General features: G+C 50.5%; 7 protein-coding genes across 7 annotated transcripts; 3 read left to right on the plus strand and 4 right to left on the minus strand.

Annotated features, from left to right (window-relative positions):
* Window positions 1–137: 137 nt before the first annotated feature.
* BDW70DRAFT_64028 (AAA family ATPase SEC18) lies at window positions 138–3,239 on the minus strand. The gene is made up of 4 exons (XM_073744446.1): window positions 2,881–3,239; window positions 2,664–2,810; window positions 2,291–2,606; window positions 138–2,241 (listed from the first exon to the last, which is right to left on the minus strand). Exons 1-4 carry the CDS (start codon window positions 2,991–2,993, stop codon window positions 349–351), a joined length of 2,469 nt encoding a protein of 822 aa, XP_073600237.1. The 5' UTR covers window positions 2,994–3,239; the 3' UTR covers window positions 138–348.
* On the plus strand, window positions 3,031–4,648 carry BDW70DRAFT_155917 (uncharacterized protein; the record flags this gene model as incomplete). The annotated part of the gene is made up of 3 exons (XM_073740118.1): window positions 3,031–3,053; window positions 3,516–4,312; window positions 4,380–4,648. The coding sequence occupies 3 exons, from the start codon at window positions 3,031–3,033 to the stop codon at window positions 4,646–4,648; spliced, it is 1,089 nt and encodes a 362-aa protein (XP_073600238.1).
* A 37-nt stretch (window positions 4,649–4,685) lies between these two features.
* Window positions 4,686–6,810, minus strand: BDW70DRAFT_64041 (protein arginine methyltransferase RmtB). Its single transcript, XM_073744447.1, has 4 exons — window positions 6,364–6,810; window positions 5,823–6,236; window positions 5,531–5,768; window positions 4,686–5,472 (listed from the first exon to the last, which is right to left on the minus strand). The coding sequence occupies exons 1-4, from the start codon at window positions 6,596–6,598 to the stop codon at window positions 4,722–4,724; spliced, it is 1,638 nt and encodes a 545-aa protein (XP_073600239.1). The 5' UTR covers window positions 6,599–6,810; the 3' UTR covers window positions 4,686–4,721.
* Window positions 6,811–6,924: 114 nt separating this feature from the next.
* BDW70DRAFT_64043 (Mo25 family protein) lies at window positions 6,925–8,594 on the plus strand. The gene is made up of 5 exons (XM_073744448.1): window positions 6,925–7,218; window positions 7,278–7,338; window positions 7,404–7,879; window positions 7,939–8,211; window positions 8,277–8,594. Exons 1-5 carry the CDS (start codon window positions 7,114–7,116, stop codon window positions 8,514–8,516), a joined length of 1,155 nt encoding a protein of 384 aa, XP_073600240.1. The 5' UTR covers window positions 6,925–7,113; the 3' UTR covers window positions 8,517–8,594.
* Window positions 8,595–9,315: 721 nt separating this feature from the next.
* Window positions 9,316–13,119, plus strand: BDW70DRAFT_127715 (putative TBC domain protein). The gene is made up of 2 exons (XM_073735307.1): window positions 9,316–11,966; window positions 12,029–13,119. Exons 1-2 carry the CDS (start codon window positions 9,813–9,815, stop codon window positions 12,383–12,385), a joined length of 2,511 nt encoding a protein of 836 aa, XP_073600241.1. The 5' UTR covers window positions 9,316–9,812; the 3' UTR covers window positions 12,386–13,119.
* Window positions 13,120–13,825: 706 nt separating this feature from the next.
* On the minus strand, window positions 13,826–15,886 carry BDW70DRAFT_64062 (uncharacterized protein). The gene has a single exon (XM_073744449.1). The coding sequence runs from the start codon at window positions 15,793–15,795 to the stop codon at window positions 14,230–14,232; it is 1,566 nt and encodes a 521-aa protein (XP_073600242.1). The 5' UTR covers window positions 15,796–15,886; the 3' UTR covers window positions 13,826–14,229.
* A 777-nt stretch (window positions 15,887–16,663) lies between these two features.
* BDW70DRAFT_127718 (DIL and Ankyrin domain protein) lies at window positions 16,664–19,705 on the minus strand. Its single transcript, XM_073735308.1, has 3 exons — window positions 19,367–19,705; window positions 18,851–19,290; window positions 16,664–18,773 (listed from the first exon to the last, which is right to left on the minus strand). The coding sequence occupies exons 1-3, from the start codon at window positions 19,542–19,544 to the stop codon at window positions 16,872–16,874; spliced, it is 2,520 nt and encodes an 839-aa protein (XP_073600243.1). The 5' UTR covers window positions 19,545–19,705; the 3' UTR covers window positions 16,664–16,871.
* Between the last annotated feature and the right edge of the window lie 186 nt (window positions 19,706–19,891).

The following is a 19,891-nucleotide window of genomic DNA, read 5'->3' on the forward strand; positions in this document are numbered from 1 at the left end:
GGAGACGAACTGGGGCGCCGAGGACGTTGGAATCAGGTAGGGAGACGTGTTAGGAAAGTAGAACAGAGAGCCCAGGAAAGCTTGCTACAGCGGACCCTCCCGGACTACCTAGACAGTAACACTTCCACAGAAAAGCTGGAAAATCACGCATGCCTTTTACTTGACTGGAACTCTGTACATATGAGCTAAGGTGGGCGAACTCCATGTTCAACAAAGAACCTTTGCCAATAGTACTCTATAGCAAGATCTTGTTCGGCATGTCTACAGAATAATCTTATAATAGGAAAAAGCTAGCATAGACAAAGCATATGGAGCCCATAATGACCCTCAGAGACCTCTAAGCGCCGACTAAACTGCCCTTCTAATAGTCAATCCTCCTTCTTGTACTGCACTATTGATGAAGCGCACGAACTGATTCACCAGCTGGTCCGGCGTCTTCTTCGCGAGCTCGATCCCATCGAAGACCTTCTTGATCCCAACACCAAAAGTCATGCTGTATGGTGTCTCTGCCTTGAGAGGATCGATGCGTTCCAAAGCCTCCGCTATCTGCTCGCTCGCAAACACCTCAGATTTTTCCATGACGTGTCTCAGTTCTTCATGGCTGGCGACATTTGGAATATCGATATCGGAGTTAAACGAGTTATAAATGTTCAGCTCTTTCATGAGTGCTCGCTCACTTGTGGTAGCCAGGATAAGAAGCCTTCGGTTCTTCGGCGGGCGTTTTTTGAACAAGACTTTCAATGTCTGTAGGACGCTGTTGCTGAATCGGGGACCAACCGAGACATAATCGATAAGAGTCTCAATATCGTCAACAACAACGACGCTGGTTTGACTCTTGTATGCATCATTGAAGACTCTGAGTATGTGTTGAATCTTAGCTGCTTCATTATACCCGGCAACATCTTCAGGGCAGACCATTTTGATAAAAGGTGCACCTGAATCAAGAGCGATCTGAGCTGCGAGAGCGGTCTTACCACTCCCAGGCGGCCCATTGAGCAAAACGGACCATAAAGTGGTCTGCTCGGGGCGGCCAAGCCCTCTTGCAAGTGCTTCTCCTTCTTGAAGAACATTGTCGATCTTGTCCGAATAATTTATGATACCATGCTCAATGCATCTCTTGATTTCATCTTCAGACACACCGAAAGCTGGCTGGATTTCATCAAGAGCATGAATAAAATCGGAGTGGTTGACCTTCATTTCCGCGGCATCGTCTTTAACCCTGACTGTTTTACCAGAGTCAATGTGGCGATTGAAGGCGAACGACGTAGCCGCCTTCACAAGACCAGCAATCTCAGCACCCGAATAGTTCTTCGTCAACGCTGCTAATTCCGACAAATTGACGCTTGGATCCATCAGATCACTCTGTCTCATGTTCTGGGTGTGGATGCCGAGAATCTGAGCTCGACCAGCTTCGTCAGGCAGTGAGATTTCGACGTGCACTTCCAGACGACCAGGTCGCAACAAAGCATCATCAATCATATCCTTCCTATTGGTCATACCGATAAGTAGAATATTGTTGAGCTGGTCGACACCATCCATCTTTGATAGCAGTTGGTTGACAACGCTGTCACCAACACCGGTGCCGCCTCCTGCTCCGCTGCCACGCTGTTTACATACAGCATCCAATTCATCGAAGATGATGATGTGGAGTCCACTTTCGTCGCCCTTTTCTTTATACTCTTGTTCCGCGTCGGCAAAAAGTTTACGGATGTTCTCTTCTGACTGTCCGACAAACTTGTTCAGTACCTCCGGGCCGTTGATAATCTTTGGCTCTCGAGCATTCAGCATCTTCCCGATCTGCCGCGCTAGCAGCGTTTTGCCAGTTCCTGGCGGCCCGAAGAGCAAAATACCCTTCACGTGCTGGATACCAAGCTTCTGCACAATATCAGGTGGGAAGATACGCGACGCAAAGGCGCGGCGGAAGATCGTGTGAAATTCTGAGTCAAGACCACCAATTCCCATCTTCTCAGTGTTGAAGTCAGGTTGAATAATGGCATTCGCTGCAGGCCGGTTTTTTGCGGGCTTTATCTGGATCTCACTCTGAGGATCTTTGAAGAAATTGATCAACGTATGCTTCGTAAGGATGCCCCTGGCAGTAGGTTCCGTCTCCGGCACTTTACTGGTATCCTTTTCTGAAGTCAGGCTGACACGAAGGATTGTCTTGACCGTTAGCTGAAGCGGTACGCCATGATGATCCATCAGGACCGGCTGCCCCGGCGCAAATATTTGGCTTTCGAAGTTCTGAAATCATCAGTCACGCTATTGAGAGCTAGGAAAGGGTTACATATACCTTGATAACAGAGTTGAGAAGCTCATCCTGATCATACAAAGTATCGGGTCTTAGCTTTCCAGCGAACTTGACTTCCATATCCGCGGAGCCGAGGTATGCCTCCCCTCCCTGACGGAAAGGGTCGTAAATTCGTACGTCGAGGGAGTCTCGGAATCCAGCCCTGGCCCATGGTCGTTGTATACTGGACAACCCAATGTAACCGGGAGGGAACTCATCAAGGATTCGCGCGGAGAACACATAGAGGCCGTTGACAATGATCAATATATCTTCATAACCGAACTGGGCGCGTGGGAAGTCTTGGGCCGAGAGCGCGACGCTGCCAGGCCATTAGTGACATATTCACAGCCTCATTGCCCGCCCTATTAACACTTACAGGTTTCCGAATTGACATTCTTTATTCGGACTTTCCTTGGGCGTCAGAGCCCAGACCCCTCCTTCACTTGGTCTCCCTCCCATCGGTGCTTGCGGTGGTGGACGAGCACCCGGCGCAGGTCGTCGCGGCGGTGGCGTTCCATAGCCCCTACATGAAGCGCAGGGGTTAGCTATCCATATACCATTTTATACAAGGTTGCTATGCGGTATCTTCACACCCTGAGTCAGGAGCTCCGTGCTGAGGTGGGTAGCCTTGCGGAGGTCGCGAGTAGCCATCCCTCTGGGGAGGATTGGAACCGAAAGGGTTCGGGTAGTTATTGCGATTGAACATCGTGTATCGTGCGACTCAAGAAGTATTGTAAGCAACAATGAGTTTGGGGAATGCTCAAAGGTGAGCTTAAGCTTTCCAGAGTTGGCCAGACACTAGTGTAATGCTGCCCGCAGCTTGTCTCGGCAACTCCACCAAGAAGCGGTCAACTGGCGATGATCCGAAGTGAAGAATATGTTCTCAGGTAGTACGCGGAGAAAGATGGTTGAATGATAGCGTAGGCCGCTGATGTATGAAAGAAGCCGCAACGTGGCGTGGAGTTGATATATGTATGCAGCTTTGGTGGGCCAGCTGATGCGGAGCCACCGCGGGCGGCGGAGACTGCAAGGCGATTATTTGCCGACAACCACTAGGTTATCGAAGGTGAAGTTCGAGTCTCGCAACACTATCTCAATTTTGTCCTATTGCGATATCTTATAACCTGGCTCGCTTTTTATATACAGTATATGGTTCACGATGCCTCTGTAAGTTCTATCGTGTCGTGTGGCCAGTGAAAGTCGAATACTCATACGTCATCTCCAACAGTCATCTTCTCGGGAAGAAGTCATGGAATGTCTATAATCCAGAAAATATAGCGCGTGTCCGACGCGACGAAGCTCAAGCCAAGGCACAGGAAGAGGAAGATGAGCGCCGCATGCAAGAAGTCGATGCCGAGCGGCGAATTCGAATACTCCGTGGTGAATCGCCTCCTACCCCTCTCCCTCCATCGCAAACCATACCGCAAACAGAAAGGAAATCCCGTGCCGACTATACAGGAAGTCATAGAAAACGGAGGCGTTTAGCCGGCGAGGATGATACAGACCGCGATATCAGATTTGCGCGAGAAGACGCGGAGCTTGCGCTCGCGAAACGGGAAGAGTTGCTACATGCTCGAAAAAGCGAAATCGATGCGCCGCTCCACGATAGCGATGGACACATCAACCTCTTCCCAGAGGTAAATTCCCAGAGACGGGTGGAGAAGAACCCAGAAGCCGTAAAAGAGGCGGCGGATAGAATACGGTGTTACGAAGATCAGTATACAATGCGGTTCTCTAATGCAGCCGGGTTCCGTCAAGACGTGGGCAAGAACCCCTGGTATTCATCTTCCCATGGCGACGGCATAATCACTGAGACAATGTCTAAGAAGGATGTCTGGGGCAATGAGGATCCCTTAAGGAAGGAGAGGGAGATGGCGCGCATAAACCTTAACGATCCTCTGGCTGCAATGAAGAAGGGCATTCGTCAATTAAAGTCAGTTGAGGAGCAACGAAAGAAATGGACCGAAGAAAGGAGCAAGGAGCTTGATGCGTTGAAATCTGCGGAGGAAACCCGGTCGCGCCACCGTAGGAGACGATCTAGTTCAAAGGATAGCCTTGAGGATTTTCGACTTGATGATTCTCCGGATACAAGCCGAAAAGAAAGGAATCGGAGGCGAGAAAGGCACCACCGGCATTCTCACGATCGAAGTTCCACTCATTCGCATCGACGGCGTTCGCATTCTAGATCTGGCTCACGTTCCCATCATCACCGCAGTCATAATCATCGGCATCGCCATCACAGCAGCCGTGATAGCCGCAAGCATGAAACGGGGGTTGACGCGAAAGATCGGACATAAGAATGAGATACCCGAAAATTGTCCGTATGGGCGGGCCCCGTACATTTACGAGTTTATGGCTTGAAGCATAGCTGTTGCGCCAACAAGAGATGACGTTCTGGAAGAGGAAAGCAAAAACTTTTATTTTAAGCTTATATTTACTGTAACGCCCACTTCTGGCTTCCCTTTTCACTGGCTCCCGCATCATATTCAACGGTGATGTTCAGGGATCGGGAGTTCGAATCCTTCTTCTGATACCCAACCTTGCCTTTGATCAGCTGGCCTTTCTTCAGCGGGACCGCGTCCTTCTTTCCGTGGTCGATTAGAAGAATGGTTTGCTGCCAGTGAGTCTCTTTACCATCAGGCCCAGTGGTAAAGGACACTATCCCTTTCTTTTGCAGGTCCGCTGGAGTGGCATTAGGCGGAAGCGTAGAATCTCTGGACGGCATGAAAAAAATGTCGAACCAGATAGCCCAACCGTCGAGAGCGTCAACATCTTCTTTCAAGGTCACCTCAAACTCTTTCAAGAAGGACAATTCCTCCACAGTGATTGTGTGTAGTGGAAGGGTGAGGAAGATCTGAGACTCTGCAGCGATAACAGATGATGGCACAGTACGGACAAGTGCTTCATCGTAGATACCAGTAAGCATACTCTTCATGTTGAAACCGTACACATCGTGCCAGAACCCAATGTGCGATTGGACCAAGTCGGGGTCCGCTAGCGGTGCGATGCGAAGGGTAGCGTGTGACGGGGCCATGAGTCCACCCGGAGCTAGGTAGCGGTCGCGGGCGTAAATGACAGAGTCAAACATCGCTTCGAACAGCAAACCATAACCCATCCACTCGGATATGATAATGTCCACCTGTTCGACGGGTAGTGTGACTTCCTCAATCTTGCCGCGGATGCACCTGTAAAGTGAAACTTTAGCAGTGGACGTAGATACTTGCTGAAGTTTTGTTTACATACGTTATAACATCGCCGAACCCGTTTTCATATACGATCTCTTTCGCCCTGTCGATAATGTTTGAATTGTCGACAGATATAACCTTTCGGGCACCTGCTTTGGCGCAGAACATAGACAGAATTCCGGTTCCACAGCCAACATCCAACACAACCTTGTCCTTGAAAATGTGTTTATTCTCATAGACAAAGTCCCTGTAGGAATCGGTACGGATCGTGTCCTTGAGCATAGACTCATGGATACCTAAACAATATATTAGCGAATGAGAGACTCCAGTGAGATAACTGAACAACGCACCGTTATAGGCGTAAGAGGTGAAGTAGTCAGAATCGACTTCTTCAGCTTTGGTGCTAGTGCGACCAGCAGGTTGACCAGGTGTCAACGGGAGCTTCTCGTCCTCCTTTGTCAATTGCTCCTCCAGTGATTTCTGGACAGCAAGTCTATACTCCGAGAACTGAATTCGAAGGCGCTCCAGCTCTTCCTGGAGTTCGACTACCTGGCGCTCGGCCTGGGTTTCGCCAACGGCTTCCCCCGATTTCTCATCTTCAATATCATCCAGACTGTATAAAAGCGCATCGTCTTCCAAGACAGGTTTGAGATAGATTTCGCTCTGGAATTTATCCTTGGAAGACAGATCGGGCGTCATGTTTCCATTCTTTACGGAACTGCGAATGTAATTGACGAGTTTGATTGTATCCAAAAAGTCCAAGTCTGACAAGTGACACGAGAAAGGTTAGCAAAGCTACAAGTTAAGTTATATCATCCAAGCGTAAGCCGCAAATGCACAGCAGCGAGATATACACTTCAATGTTCAGAGTTGAATCAATTGTCTACACACCAAGCTCCTTTTGTAGTTTCCTTAGGTCAAAGTCGTGCTTGTCCTTGCTCTCTTTGAGCATCGAGCGGACATCAGGGTAGACTTTGTCTGAGAAGAGACCAACCACCGGTTGTGTCTCATCATCTGGCTCAACATCTTCCCACCCCTCTTCATCAGTGGCATCAGTATCCTCAGACGCAAGGGAATCGCGATCAATGTCCTTTAAAGGGTGTTCTGCAGCGGAGGGAGCGGACATGGCGATTACTGCGGGGGGAAAAAAAACCCAGTATGAGGAACTGCGACGCTTAATTAGTCCAGCAATAGATTCCGTCGTTCAACCCGACGGTCTAGGTCTCTCAAGGCGAGCTGATACCGCGAAGGACGCCCCAAGGTATTGGAGTATAACGAGCAGCAGATTTGTTGGCCTTCACCAGTGGAAGAAATTTGCCAGAAAAATGATGGTTGCCCCGCCTCCGGCTGGGCGGGTTGATTTTTGTTTGATTTGTTTACACCACTTCGGTCCGGTTACTGATAAGAAACCCGGAGATCGGGCCCAGCGGCTTCCCCGCCAACAAGCGCCAGCTTCCAAGCAACAAAGCATCAAGCCATTCGAGATACATCTCACCTCCAATATACCTACCTTCTTGAAGACCTTATGGCTCCACGTTATATCCCTTAGATGTCCTGATTCTTGATTATTGTCTTTCACACCCTTCACGCCGATTCCCTTTTCCTTTTTCTTCAGCTGTGCTATTGATAAGATAAACAAGAATGGCCTTCTTCTTCAATCGGGGTCGATCCCGCCAACCATCCGACGTCGTGAGATCAATCAAGGACCTGCTGCTGAGGCTCCGTGAGCCTACGACCGCTTCTAAGGTCTGTCCAGTCTCTTAAGACTTTCTCCACCGACCGACCGCTTGCTAAGCCTCTATCAGGTTGAGGATGAATTGGCCAAGCAGCTATCTCAGATGAAGTTGATGGTGCAGGGAACTCAAGGTTCGTAAAACTTCAAGAAAACCAAGTATGGCGTGGGTCTAACTTACTGATCTGTGTTTTGACAGAACTTGAAGCTTCTACTGATCAGGTTCACGCCCTGGTCCAGGCTATGCTCCACGAGGATCTGCTTTACGAACTCGCGGTGGCTCTTCACAACCTTCCCTTTGAAGCAAGAAAAGACACGCAAACCATATTCTCTCACATACTCCGCTTTAAGCCTCCTCACGGGAACTCGCCGGACCCGCCCGTCATCTCTTACATCGTTCACAATCGTCCTGAAATTATCATCGAGCTATGTAGGGGCTACGAGCACAGCCAAAGTGCTATGCCGTGCGGCACTATTTTGAGGGAGGCATTGAAGTTCGACGTAATCGCCGCTATCATTCTTTATGATCAGTCAAAAGAGGGGGAGCCAGCTATCAGATTGACCGAGGTCCAGCCCAACGTTCCTCAGCGCGGAACAGGTGTTTTCTGGAGGTTCTTCCATTGGATTGACCGAGGTACCTTTGAGCTCAGCGCAGATGCATTCACAACTTTTAGGGCAAGTGCACAAAGACATCATTTTAAAGGAACTATACTAACACGAATCTGTTTCCTCAGGAAATCTTGACGCGCCACAAATCCCTTGTGACAGGATATCTAGCGACAAACTTCGATTACTTTTTCGCGCAGTTCAACACTTTCCTCGTTCAGTCTGAGTCATATGTCACCAAGCGACAGAGCATCAAACTCTTAGGCGAGATCTTACTAGACCGCGCAAACTACAGTGTGATGATGCGATACGTCGAGAGCGGAGAAAACCTCAAGCTTTGCATGAAGCTCCTGCGTGATGATCGCAAGATGGTTCAATATGAGGGATTTCATGTTTTTAAGGTATGTGAAGGACGCAATTTCTATGACCGCGTAGGATGCGACGTGCTGACAAAGAATGTGGTTAGGTATTTGTCGCTAATCCGGACAAGTCAGTAGCAGTCCAGCGAATTCTTATCAACAACCGGGATCGCTTGCTAAGATTCCTACCGAAATTCCTGGAGGACCGCACAGACGACGACCAGTTCACGGATGAGAAGAGCTTCTTAGTCCGACAGATTGAACTTTTACCCAAGGAACCCATTGAACCATCACGCTCTGCGCGTGAACCGTCTCGTTCGACTGCCAACACCACGACTGTTGCGTAGACATGAGCGGGGCTACTTACAGCTGGCCGCAGTATCTACATGACACATCATCGTTGTTGTTGCATGGTCTTCTGGGATCGCCCTTTCGTCGCCTGTGTCTCGTGTCCAAACCCCGCGTCTACTTGGCCGTAGTCTCTGTACGTATGGTTTTGCATTTACGGCCAGCTGGTATCTGGCTTTTTGGAGTTACTTTTTGGGATTTGGGAGGAACTACACAGCTTGTTGCCTGGAGCGATGCCTTGGACAACAAACAGGAAAATGGACGGAAAGGATGCAATAATGGACGGGAAGTTTAGAGTCCTTGCGTTGGAGACGGGCATAGGCAGCCCTGGAATACACAGAACCCTGTAGAGTCAAGGAGTGTAAACACCAGACACAGTATATACCAGGCCCCTTTGTCTCAGAGCACGAGCCAGGGTCCGATAGAGCGATAAAACCATGCGACTATTGATAATAATGATAACCAACAGCGCATAGCTCAGTATGAGGCCTTGACGTCAAGGCCAGTTTCTGCAGAACAATCGCATTGTCGAATCCATGGGATGCGCTGGGCCTGGTGGGATCCAGCATCATCATCGCCGTTAGAGAAATCAGCTCAATTTTCACCGTTAGTACTCTACTTGGTTATCCTCGTTCAGATCATCCTCTGGGATCAAAAATGTTTTTAGTGTGCGCCCAGAACCGACTGCCCTTGTCAAGCCCAGCCTAAGTCGCTATATGAAATCCCCCAAGTGGATCGCTTCGTAACCCCCTTCGCGATCCCTTCTTCAAGCCTCAACCGTTGAATCCTTACACAACCCATCACTATAGCTCTCATTAGCTCTTGTCTGTCCTTTCCATCAATTTCTTTTAAATTACGATTGTCATCTTTCTTTAACAGCCGCCTACTTCGTTGAAGCTTGCCCGCCTGCCAAGTGTCACTCAAAAGCCGCGGTCCAACAACTGGCAGTCTCGACCCGATTCAGTCTCAAAACTCCCCCCATTTTTGGGCACTGAACCCCTGGGGATGGTCATGTTCAACTGCTCAGTGGAAACTAACTCACAAGTGTCGTTCGCTTTGCCCCTTTGTGGCCCATCCTATATATCTTAGGCTGCGATTGACTGGCGCAACGTTCGTGCGACGATTCGATCCTTTGTCTCGCCAACCCCCGCCCCTCGCTCCATTGAGACGCATTCTGCGAAAACGAACTGAAAGAAGGATACGGGCTTTTGCTATATTTCTATAGAGGTTTGCAGAGATAATTCACCAGACAATTGGAGCCACAAAGAGAGCCAGGTGCAAGTCATGCCAGGATAATGGGAGACTTGCGATCGCCCTCGTCGCCCGTCGAAATGTCGGAACGATCCCCTTCTCCTGAAGAAACGACCGCGAGTACGACGGACCCTTCTATCGCCCAATCTGCCTCGCTACAGCCTCCAGTTGATCAAGCTCTGTCCTCTGAAAGCAGATCGATAGCGACAACGTCAACGACAACGACATCGTCCAGCGGCCTTGGTCAGTCGGCGCCTGGTACCCCGACGCACCAAGGTCCGCGAATAGACCGAGGGTTATCGCCGCATCCAGCTTTTGCGAAGCTCAAAGGGATATCATCACTGCAAGAAGCCGAACGGTCAACTGTGAGCCTGCGCTCTTTGCGCAGTATTCCCAGCATAGTCGTCAATGACGGATCACGTCCCAGTTCTCGGCCAGGCTCAAGGCCCGGATCAAGGCCCGGCTCGCGGTGGTCAGAAAGGAAATGGGGCACCTTCAGAAGTAGGAGGTCGATGGAACACCAGAGAGACGAATCGCCGCCACCTGTACCACAGATAGCGCCCCAGTTCAGTGGTATTTCGTTGGATATTCCGGATGCGTCATTTGATGACCTTGGTGTCTCGGACATGAGGTTCTCTAAGCGTGGCAGTCTCATCCGTACGGAGGGAAAACCACAATCAAAGCGCAAGCTCAAGGAGCAAGACACGGACGCAGACGCTACGGGAACCGCGGCAAAGGGAAATGAAGCGACGAGAACTGTCGCAACTGGAACGGAAACAGAGACTTTGGGGGCGAATGGGATGTCTCAGGAGCCGGTACAAGACGGCTCCGCCGCGGACAGCTTGGGAACCGCCCGTGTCCGTCCACGGCCTCCGTCATTGCTTCGTGTTAGTCGAAATAGTATATCCAGCAGGGCCATATCTGCGGATGAGGATATGCTATCTCGAAGGGTTAGGTTGATGTATGCGAAAGGAGACGAGAATGTTACAGACTCGGAAGTGGCAAGATCGTATGCCATGGAAAACGGTACTTTATGGGAGGAGCCAACCCCTACGAAGTCGGAGACCTTTGAAAATAGTGCCTCTGAAGCAGGTTCAAAACGCGATGAAACTTCGACTGACACCGACGCTAACTCTTCTGGTCCCAAACGTGAGCCTAACGAGCTTGCCGGGGGTATCGAGTACTGGCAGAACATCAAGGCGGGAGATGTCGATAGATATGGCTTCATTCGGTCCTCAAACTCTGCTGAAGGTGCAGAGTTCAGTCCCATTCAACGAGTTTCCACCAGTTTGCTGCTGGCATCGGAGACACCAAGGCGGAGACGAACCATACGACCTCCAACTGCCCTTGCAAGCAATCGCTCGTTTACAGGCCGGTCTCCTTCGCGGCAGAACTCTGAGACTTCCATGCGTCCTGCTTCCTCGCAGAGCACGTTTAGTTCCCCCTTGCGCAGATCTACCTCGCGGTTCCGACAAGCGACAAACCACTTACCCCACAATCGCAGTCGCCGCTTCAAGGATGAGGCTGGCGATATGCTCACCCTTCCTTCTGACTCTACGGCGTTTGACGATAGGTTGGACAGCGCAGCTGCGCGTGCCGCAAGGAAAAAGGAGTGGGAACGGGAAGACAAGTGGACAAAAATGGCGAAGCCGACAAGAAAAGGCAAACATGGAGGCGGAATGACATTTGACTTTGATACCAAGAGCTCAAAGTTGATTGAACGGACATGGAAAGGAATACCAGATCGGTGGCGATCATCAGCATGGTATTCTTTCTTAGAAACCAGCGCCAAGAAGCACAGCGATAGCCCGACGGAAGAGGAGCTCATTGAAATCTATCATGAGTACCAGGACATATCGTCTCCTGACGACGTCCAGATTGATATTGATGTGCCAAGAACGATCTCTAGCCACATCATGTTCCGGCGACGGTACCGCGGTGGTCAACGTCTACTTTTCCGCGTGTTGCATGCGATGTCCCTTTACTTTCCGGATACGGGGTACGTTCAAGGCATGGCGGCGCTCGCGGCGACACTCCTTGCCTACTACGACGAGGAGCATACGTTTGTTATGCTTGTCCGGCTGTGGCAATTGCGGGGGCTCGAGAAACTCTATCGTTCCGGGTTTGCCGGCCTCATGGAGGCTCTGAGTGACTTCGAACGAGAATGGCTGGATGGTGGAGAAGTTGCCGCGAAACTGGTAAGTTGACCTTCACAGGACAGAAAAGTGCACCTTGAGCTAAAGGAATTGCCTCGCAATAGAATGAAGTTGGAATACCGCCTACAGCATACGGTACCCGGTGGTATTTGACACTGTTCAATTACTCGATACCCTTCCCAGCCCAGCTCCGAGTTTGGGATGTTTTTATGCTCCTTGGCGATGCCGAGGACGATCCCAAGTCGGGCAAAACGGAGACAAGCGGTTTCGGCAGAGGCCTCGACGTCCTCCACGCAACCTCGGCAGCTCTCATCGACGGGATGCGAGAAATCATCCTTGAGTCCGATTTCGAGAACTCAATGAAGGTTTTAACTAGTTGGATTCCAATCAAAGATATCGAGCTGTTCATGCGCGTCGCCAAAGCTGAATGGAAAGTCCACCATCGTAAGAAGTCGGGATGATCCAGGGCCCGATGAACAACACCACACCACGACCCTTCGTTTCTTTTATTATTACAGCACTGGCAGTGCAGCCACAACTTAATACCTATTTTCTATGCCCCGGGGAGTGCTGCTCTATCTGGGTACATAACGAATGGTTTCCGGCTGGATGACTTGCGATGATCGAACAACGCCGTTTTGTTATCATTCTTATTATATTTCATTCCTACGGCTGGCTGATACATTGGGTTCTGTTCATGCCCTTTGACTCCTCCCATTCAACGGCCTCCAACAAATACCACTGTTGTTTGCCATGAGAAGGTCGAGCCGAAATTAAGGGACCTTTACCTCCTAATGCCGCAACCATAATCAACTCGTGATGAGCCTTTCCAGATGCCGTGCAGTTGAACATGGCCGAACCTAGGTCCCTTGTATTGTCCCCCGGCACCTATGTGGTGTGCTCTTTTATATTTCTGTTTATCTACCTCACTATATTATACCCTCCCTTCACTTTTTTTTTTATCTCTGTACCCCTTCTTACACTCACTAATTTGCCCTCCTTGTCTTCATTCTGTACACGATATGACTTTTCCTTATATACCTACTTAACCTTTCATGTGTGGATCAATGTGTGTGCGTGGTGTGAGCCTAAACCTTACAAGCCAAGGCTGTCCAGTCCTAATTCTGATTCTGATACCCTTTACTCTTTTCATTCCATTCCGTACCATACCCATCTATAGCTCCCCCTTGAATACACCTGTTTGTGTTAGTCACCGTACTCTGATTGTATGGGCTCCGTTCTTTTCCGATGTCCTCCCTGTTTTCTCCATCTTCCATCTCATATGTTCGGGCTCGTCCATGCCTTGCCTTATCCTTGTCCACGTCCACTACCACACCTATAAGTACTAGAACCAAGCCTAATCAACCTAATCCGATCATTATAATTCGTCGTCTTTGCTGTCACCTGTGCCCAAAAAATACTGTAGACTCCAAATCGTAAATTTGTAGTGGCTTGACCCCTATCAACAGGTACTCCATAGCTTAGTATTCATTCCCGCGCTGGGTGTGCAATCGGAGCTGGGAGGGCTGCGTGAAATAGTGCCATCCGGTTCAAGTGAAGACAATCCACCAAGTTCTTGTCCTAGGCGTGCCTACCATGGTTCCTTGAGCGTTATGAGAATAGTCGTGTTCCCCACCAGCGGAGGCCTTCCTTCTGAACTCGCTTCAGCATGCCAAAACACCTTCCTGGTTTGGACGGCCATGCACAAGCGTTCACACCTCCCTCTGAGAGATGAAGAAAATGCTGTCAAGTGCAGCAAGCCTGCAGTACGCTTAAAAATGATCTTTGAAGGTCTAAGAACACTCGATATTATCTATGTCTAACAAGCTTGCAGTCTGCAAAGAACATTGTTGTTTAGTATGTCAACGAGTAGGTCGTCAAGTGCATTGAATTGTCTAAAGAACTAGGAGTAACTTCGATGAGCATCAACTATAAATACACACTGATCGAACGATCTCAATATTGATCCGATTGCATAGCGGGGTGGTGCAAACGGAGACACCTTGCACCTCTGGGTCTATGAGATATCCGACAAACATTTATATCTCTGTTCAATGCTATGTATGTACAACTAGTAGTTTTGTACAACCCTGGTATACCAGCTACCAGAGAATCTCCATCAGCCAGTTTAATACAAAACAGCACGACAGGGACTGAACCTAGCTGACGTGCAAAATTAGACTTAAATATTCATTATATCGTCCCCAGGGTCGGATACTGCCATCAGATCGCGCTGGTGGGCATAACACTGGTATGCCTGTATGCTCTCAGGTAATTAGAGTCCGAGAAAGGAGGACTCAACAGGTTAGCCGCCAGGAGCGTCGCGTAGCTGCGAGGGAGCTACCGGAGCTTCCGACGTGGAGGACTGCTGGGAGCTACCCTCATGAACAGAATCATGAGGCTTAGCCTCTACGCTTGAAGCGCGAGGCCCTTGAAATGTCTGCGGGAAATCTCTTTCAACACCTTCTACTGGTGGCGATTCTCCGCTGCGCTTCTGATTTGTTTGTTCACGGGTCGTCGCTAGCGTATATCCAGACAAGGCTGGGGCAACCTGAGATGGGCTCATTGTCCCAACTTGCTCCACTTTGACGTTTCGTAAGTGGTTATCTCCGTGAGCGATTGATGTATCGCTAAGTCGATGGTGGCGCCTCAACTGTCTCAGTTGTCCATCATTCTTTGGAGACCCTGGCTGCGAAGCCTGTGATGCTCCTACAAGTGATTCAGAAGAGCGAGAGGACGGTACTGGGGCAGGCTGGTGAGGCCCGGAAGCCTTCCTTTTTCGTCCAGGAGACGCATGGTGCTCTGAACGACGAGAGGTACCATGAGCTGGTAGCTCTTGGTAAGCCTTTCCGGGTGCGGCACCTGATTGTGACTGAGTAGGGGGAACCCAATGATGGAAATATAATGACGGGGGTGATCGACGTGACTGGGAATCAGGTCTTCGCGAGACCTGAGCAACGGGGACAGGAACCGACGAGCCAGGCGCATACTGTACATTGCCCATGGTTATCTGGCCCGCTTGGGCCTGGGCCGAGCCTCCTTGGTTAATCCATGTATTTGCCCCGGCTCTAGAATCCGGAGGGGCAGAGGGTAACGAGCGTCTCCCGGGCATCTGAGGGGTAGACGGGGTGTTGACATTTGACGGCGCATTCTGGGACAAAAGGATATTAGGGGGCGGGGGTGGAGGGGGCGGTGCTGAGTGCTGAAGGGCCGAACGGGAGTCCTGTCGAACATGCATAGAAGGCCGCTGAGAGTGGGAACTGGACAGTGAATGCGCATGAGACGGAGCTTGGGGAGCAACTTGAGGGTCCGACCCACGTGCGGTGGAAGCCTGGGATAGATATTGCTGCGCCAACTCCACTACCGGTTGGGGCAATCCATTATGACATATCCCAGCAAAGACAAGCGGGATAATTTGCGGAGGGATACCCGCAAGTAAAGAATCCCGAAGCATACTCGCCTCGACCCTCCGCTGCTCCAAACGTAAGCTCTCTTGGCGCGTCTTCTCCTCTTCCTGCTTCCTCCGGTCCTCTTCAGCCTTGGCTCGGAGCCAGTGGTGCATAGCATCGTCGGAGTTAGAGCTTTGCCATTGCGAAGGAGGCGGTGGTAGTTGTTGGTTTGCCGGGCTCATGGTCGAAGGCATACTCGCGAAGCCGACATCCGGTGGCGGCAAGGTTAAGGAAGGACGAGGTAAAGTGTTGCGCGAAGAGTCCATTGAGGGAAACTCCGCTGGCCTTAACGGCGCTGCAGGTGCGGCGGGAGGATCAGATGTCGATTTAGATGGCGAGGGAGAGCGCGGTGGTCGAAAGCGCGAATGCTCTTGGGGATATTGGATCCCATTCTGGGAGGTAGAATTCAGGGTGAGCAGCATATCCCTCAAGGAGAGCGACGAGATATTTTCATTACTGTAGCTGTAGCTGCATTCTGGGGGACCTGCAAGCGATAGCGCAAGCAGACGATGATGTGGGAAGGGAAGACAGTGCAATTGAGGCCTAGCTCATGATGAATGAAAGAGACAAGGAGGAACAGGCTGAAGGAGGGCTTGAGGGAAAAAAAAAGGTACTCGATTCTTGACCGGGCCCTCATAAGTCCCCAGACTGCCAAATCAGGAAGGCGCTAGGATGGGGTTCTTACCGTATTCGTGATCTCCAGTACAACTAGTCCAGATCAGGAAACAGCAGGCTGAGGTAGCCTGAGGCTGCCACTGTTGCCTGAGCACAACGGAGGCTAGAAAGGTGCACAGAAGACACCTGACTTTGATTCTGGTATGTTTCTGGGCAGAGCAATAATAATAAAAGACGTAATCAAGCTAGAAGCGGCAGGCTAAAGCCCATATTGCGTGGGCGGGGCCTAGTGATGACGACGAAGTAAACGAAACGTGTACCTTTTTTCTGAATCTAGACTCTGGAAAAAGCAACGAGAAATCTCCGAAAAGGCCGAATATGTCAAACGGGCCGCTCCGATGTTATGGTTTTATTATTGACGACAATCAGGACACAAGTGACAAAATTGAGGACTCGCAAATTAACCAGGTACCTAGGTATATCAAGCGGCCAAGCCATCACCGTGGTCATATTAAAACTGATCTTCAATGTTCCGCCCCTTCCCAGTGCTTGTTTCAGCTAGAATAACAAGGCTTCGCTGCTCGTGTGCGCTGCTCGTGTGTCCGTCCAGTTCCAGTAAGGCTAATGATTATCGTTATCAGGCGTAATTATCTCAGGGATTTTCTGGGCGTCGCGTATTATTACCAGAATCTTGAAGCCTGGATATCAAACAGTCCAGCTTGGGGTCCTGCTCTTGCTGTCGTGGTTGTACTCTGAATCGTCCATTCGTCGCTAACAACACGAATGAGATAAGGAACATATGCATCTACTCCAGTCATGACCGCTTTACAAGGCACAATGTAGATGCTAATATATACTCGAATACGATGCTTCTTCCCCCAGCTCAAACGTCACGGTCAAAGCGCGCCAGTACCTCGGGGGGTACCGTTGGAATGTACTTGCGCGCCCGCTCTCTGTTGGTTCCGCCCCAACCGGCCCCGTAGCTGATGAGCATGTCCGTGCTAGTCGGTAGCGAAAATGGAAGAGTCAATGCAGGATCTAAGAACACTGTGGTAGCGCCATTGCGGTCATCTACCCGTAGGCTTGGCCCCGGTCGTGGAGAGGCAACGCTAGAACTGGGCGAGTTGGACGTTGAAGGGGCGTTGTCCTGGCGTGGAGTTTGCGGGCGCCCTTCCTCAGTTGGAGCTGACGTTGGGGCCAGGGAATCTGCTTTTATTTGGACAAGCCTCAACTGTTCCCTAAATATAAGTTCGGGGTCGCGTTGGAGCTCTACCAGGAATTTCATGGCGGACTTCGGGAGACCCTTTTCTCCTACTTCAGGCCGGTAGTGCTTGACTGTGTGAAGCATCTGGGCCGGCGTAAGGTCCTGTAGCTGGAGGAGTGTGTTGACGAGAGACTCGAAGTCCTCGCCTAGTGATGAGAAGCACTGGAGCCATTGCAGGAGCTGGATTACCGGTGCCAAATGTTTACGCGCGGAATCCATGGTGCTGTCGCCCGTACACGTGGTCGATCCGTTCTCATAGTGTTCCGGCTGTCGGTTGTTGGTACGAGCCCAGTCCTCCAATATTGACACATTCATGCGAATTTGCATCGCCTTAGTTCGGGCTAGATATCGTTTTGTAGAGAGAATTCGGTTGAAGAGCTCCGCTCCCAACCAGTAGTAGAGTTGCGAGAGGATCTGTGTGGTAATGACTGAGTGCACGTCGTATAGATCGAGGACGAAAAGCGTTGACGAAAGAAGGGAGGTGATGTTGCGCGGCGAGATCTGTGCTCGACGCCTTGGAGAAGGTGGTCTGAACTGCTTATCAGCCGGCTCGGGGGCCTTGTTTTTGTTTTTGGAACGGAATAGCTTCCACTCGTTTTGGAAAGGGATCTCGTCGAGACCGGGAATTGTTTCATGGTCCAACATCGCCGCATCCAACACCTTATTCATCCGGCGTTCAGCATCACGGATAATCAGAATAAAAATTTCGTTGATAAGTTCGGCTAAATGGAGTTGAAATTCAACCGTCGACTCAACTAGGCCCGCATCTTTCTTGAGGTAATGAAGTAGGAGAGTAGCATTCGAGATCCAGAATGCGAGAATCGTCATATCCCATTGATGTCGCTCCACGACGTCATTTATCTTGTCTGTCGCAGACACCAGTAATGTTGCGAGGAGCTCCGGGCTCGCATGATAGTGGGCATACCGCGCACTGAGAAAAAGGAGATTTGCCGGTACCGGCTTCTGAGATGGGGACCGTTGCGGCGTCATGTTGGTGATGATGATATCGAGTATCCTTTCCAGCTCGTGTTCCTGAAAGACAAACATCTGGTCGTTCAGGCATCGATCCCAGACGAACTCCTGCTGCTCCGCTTCAAGTTCTTCCTCGTCTTGGGAATCAAATTTCTCGTCCAAACCGAGACTTGACAAATCCACCTCCAGATTAATTGCGCTTTCCTCCATCATCATGCGCCGCTTCATTTCATTCTCCGCAATCTCCTCCTCAAAACGTCCATGCGCAAATCCGGAGTCATAGAAGTCGTCCTCTATCGCGCTCGGTCCAAAGCTATAGCCGTTCTCATGAAGGTACTCGGATATCTCACTTCCAGGCTGGGCAAAGTCAAGCGCAGTACCTCCGGAAGAGGACTTTATGTTCGGCGATGCCCCGTGATCAAGAAGAGTCTTTGCTATCATTTTATGTCGATTGGTCATAGCCCACATCAACGCACTCCATTGATTGCGGTCTTGCTGGTCAACATTTGCCCCCGCATCAAGCAGCGCCGCAACAACATCCTGGTGTCCCTATAAATCAAGTTCAAAAGTCAGTGTACCACCTCCAAGACAAAGGGAAAAGGCGAGGGTCCGAACAAGCGACATACAAAACAACTGGCATATATCAACGGCACCGTGCCCTCCTCATCAGGCATATTCACGTCAACATAGTCTTTCGCCTTTCCCCGTACCAGCTTCCGCACCCGCTCAACATCCCCATTACTAGCAGCCATATTCAAGGCCCGCTGCAAAACCTCCCGTTTCCGGTCATCCGTCAACTTCTCATCCGCAGCAATTGCGTCTTCGTCCGCATCGAGCGAGTCCACCTCGCGGTGCGCGGCCTGCGCAGCAAGCATCTCCATTAACCGGGCATCGCTATCCTCTAGCCGAGCCGTCGTTGTAGATTCATTGTCGTCGTCCGTGTGGAGTGCGAGGTTGCGTCCGTAGTGCGTGTGCAGTGCATGCTCATCGTCATGCGAATGATCGTCCAACGCAAGGCTGAAACTGAGTGGTTTCGCAGCAACAGGTGTCAAGAATTGGGATTGACCTATACAAGCAAGCGATTAAAGATCAGTTAAGTTCTCCTGAAAAGAAACCAGAAGCAAAGAAAGCTATCCACGAACCCTGCCAAGCATCGTACATCTCCGTCTCCTGTTGTATGGCGGGGAAAGAGCGGCGGTCGTCCAAGGACTTCGGTAAATCATCAGGAAGCTTTTTCGGATCGAAATCGGACGAATTCGAGCCTCTGGGCTCGTGGCCGTGGTCGAAATGAGCGGGTGTAGCCCCGCGGGGAGAATCCATCGTCTACCGTTTCGGAGGGCGATCACGCTTCAAGAGTCGACGAGGGGCGGAAGACTATTCAGTAGAGGGAGCAGTAGCTCCATGGGGATGATGTAGAGAGAATACGTCCGTAGTAAAGAGTGAAACAAAAACCCGGCAAGGGCGGCGGAAGACGAGGGGTGCTGAGCGGACAAGCAGAAGACGAACGGTGGTCGGGTTCCTGGCAACGTAGATCAAGAGTGCCAGTGATGCAATTCCGACAAACAATCCCTGAATTCCTCCACTGCTGCCTCACTAGAAGTCTCGGTTTTAATTGCAGGGTCTCTGCTACTGAGTTACTAGCTGCTACTTGTTCCATATTGACTCCG

The sequence above is a fragment of the Aspergillus foveolatus genome (genome assembly GCF_047715535.1).
Source record: "Aspergillus foveolatus strain CBS 279.81 unplaced genomic scaffold BDW70scaffold_3, whole genome shotgun sequence".
In the NCBI taxonomy this organism is placed as follows: domain Eukaryota; kingdom Fungi; phylum Ascomycota; class Eurotiomycetes; order Eurotiales; family Aspergillaceae; genus Aspergillus; species Aspergillus foveolatus.

What these genes read in the sequence shown, in the direction of transcription:
- BDW70DRAFT_64043 (XM_073744448.1), top strand. Translation starts at nt 7,114, where the DNA reads ATGGCCTTCTTCTTCAATCGGGGTCGATCCCGCCAACCATCCGACGTC. An exon ending in AGCCTACGACCGCTTCTAAG is followed by an intron (nt 7,219 to 7,277) that starts GTCTGTCCAGTC and finishes AGCCTCTATCAG; the next exon opens with GTTGAGGATGAATTGGCCAA. An exon ending in ATGCATTCACAACTTTTAGG is followed by an intron (nt 7,880 to 7,938) that starts GCAAGTGCACAA and finishes CTGTTTCCTCAG; the next exon opens with GAAATCTTGACGCGCCACAA.
- BDW70DRAFT_64028 (XM_073744446.1), bottom strand. Translation starts at nt 2,993, where the DNA reads ATGTTCAATCGCAATAACTACCCGAACCCTTTCGGTTCCAATCCTCCC. An exon ending in CACGGAGCTCCTGACTCAGG is followed by an intron (nt 2,811 to 2,880) that starts GTGTGAAGATAC and finishes CGCTTCATGTAG; the next exon opens with GGGCTATGGAACGCCACCGC. An exon ending in GAATGTCAATTCGGAAACCT is followed by an intron (nt 2,607 to 2,663) that starts GTAAGTGTTAAT and finishes ATGGCCTGGCAG; the next exon opens with CGTCGCGCTCTCGGCCCAAG.
- BDW70DRAFT_127718 (XM_073735308.1), bottom strand. Translation starts at nt 19,544, where the DNA reads ATGGATTCTCCCCGCGGGGCTACACCCGCTCATTTCGACCACGGCCAC. An exon ending in GATGTACGATGCTTGGCAGG is followed by an intron (nt 19,291 to 19,366) that starts GTTCGTGGATAG and finishes TTGCTTGTATAG; the next exon opens with GTCAATCCCAATTCTTGACA. An exon ending in TGATATATGCCAGTTGTTTT is followed by an intron (nt 18,774 to 18,850) that starts GTATGTCGCTTG and finishes CTTGATTTATAG; the next exon opens with GGACACCAGGATGTTGTTGC.
- BDW70DRAFT_64062 (XM_073744449.1), bottom strand. Translation starts at nt 15,795, where the DNA reads ATGCTGCTCACCCTGAATTCTACCTCCCAGAATGGGATCCAATATCCC.
- BDW70DRAFT_64041 (XM_073744447.1), bottom strand. Translation starts at nt 6,598, where the DNA reads ATGTCCGCTCCCTCCGCTGCAGAACACCCTTTAAAGGACATTGATCGC. An exon ending in GAAACTACAAAAGGAGCTTG is followed by an intron (nt 6,237 to 6,363) that starts GTGTGTAGACAA and finishes GTCACTTGTCAG; the next exon opens with ACTTGGACTTTTTGGATACA. An exon ending in GGGTTCGGCGATGTTATAAC is followed by an intron (nt 5,473 to 5,530) that starts GTATGTAAACAA and finishes TTCACTTTACAG; the next exon opens with GTGCATCCGCGGCAAGATTG.
- BDW70DRAFT_127715 (XM_073735307.1), top strand. Translation starts at nt 9,813, where the DNA reads ATGGGAGACTTGCGATCGCCCTCGTCGCCCGTCGAAATGTCGGAACGA. An exon ending in GAGAAGTTGCCGCGAAACTG is followed by an intron (nt 11,967 to 12,028) that starts GTAAGTTGACCT and finishes GCCTCGCAATAG; the next exon opens with AATGAAGTTGGAATACCGCC.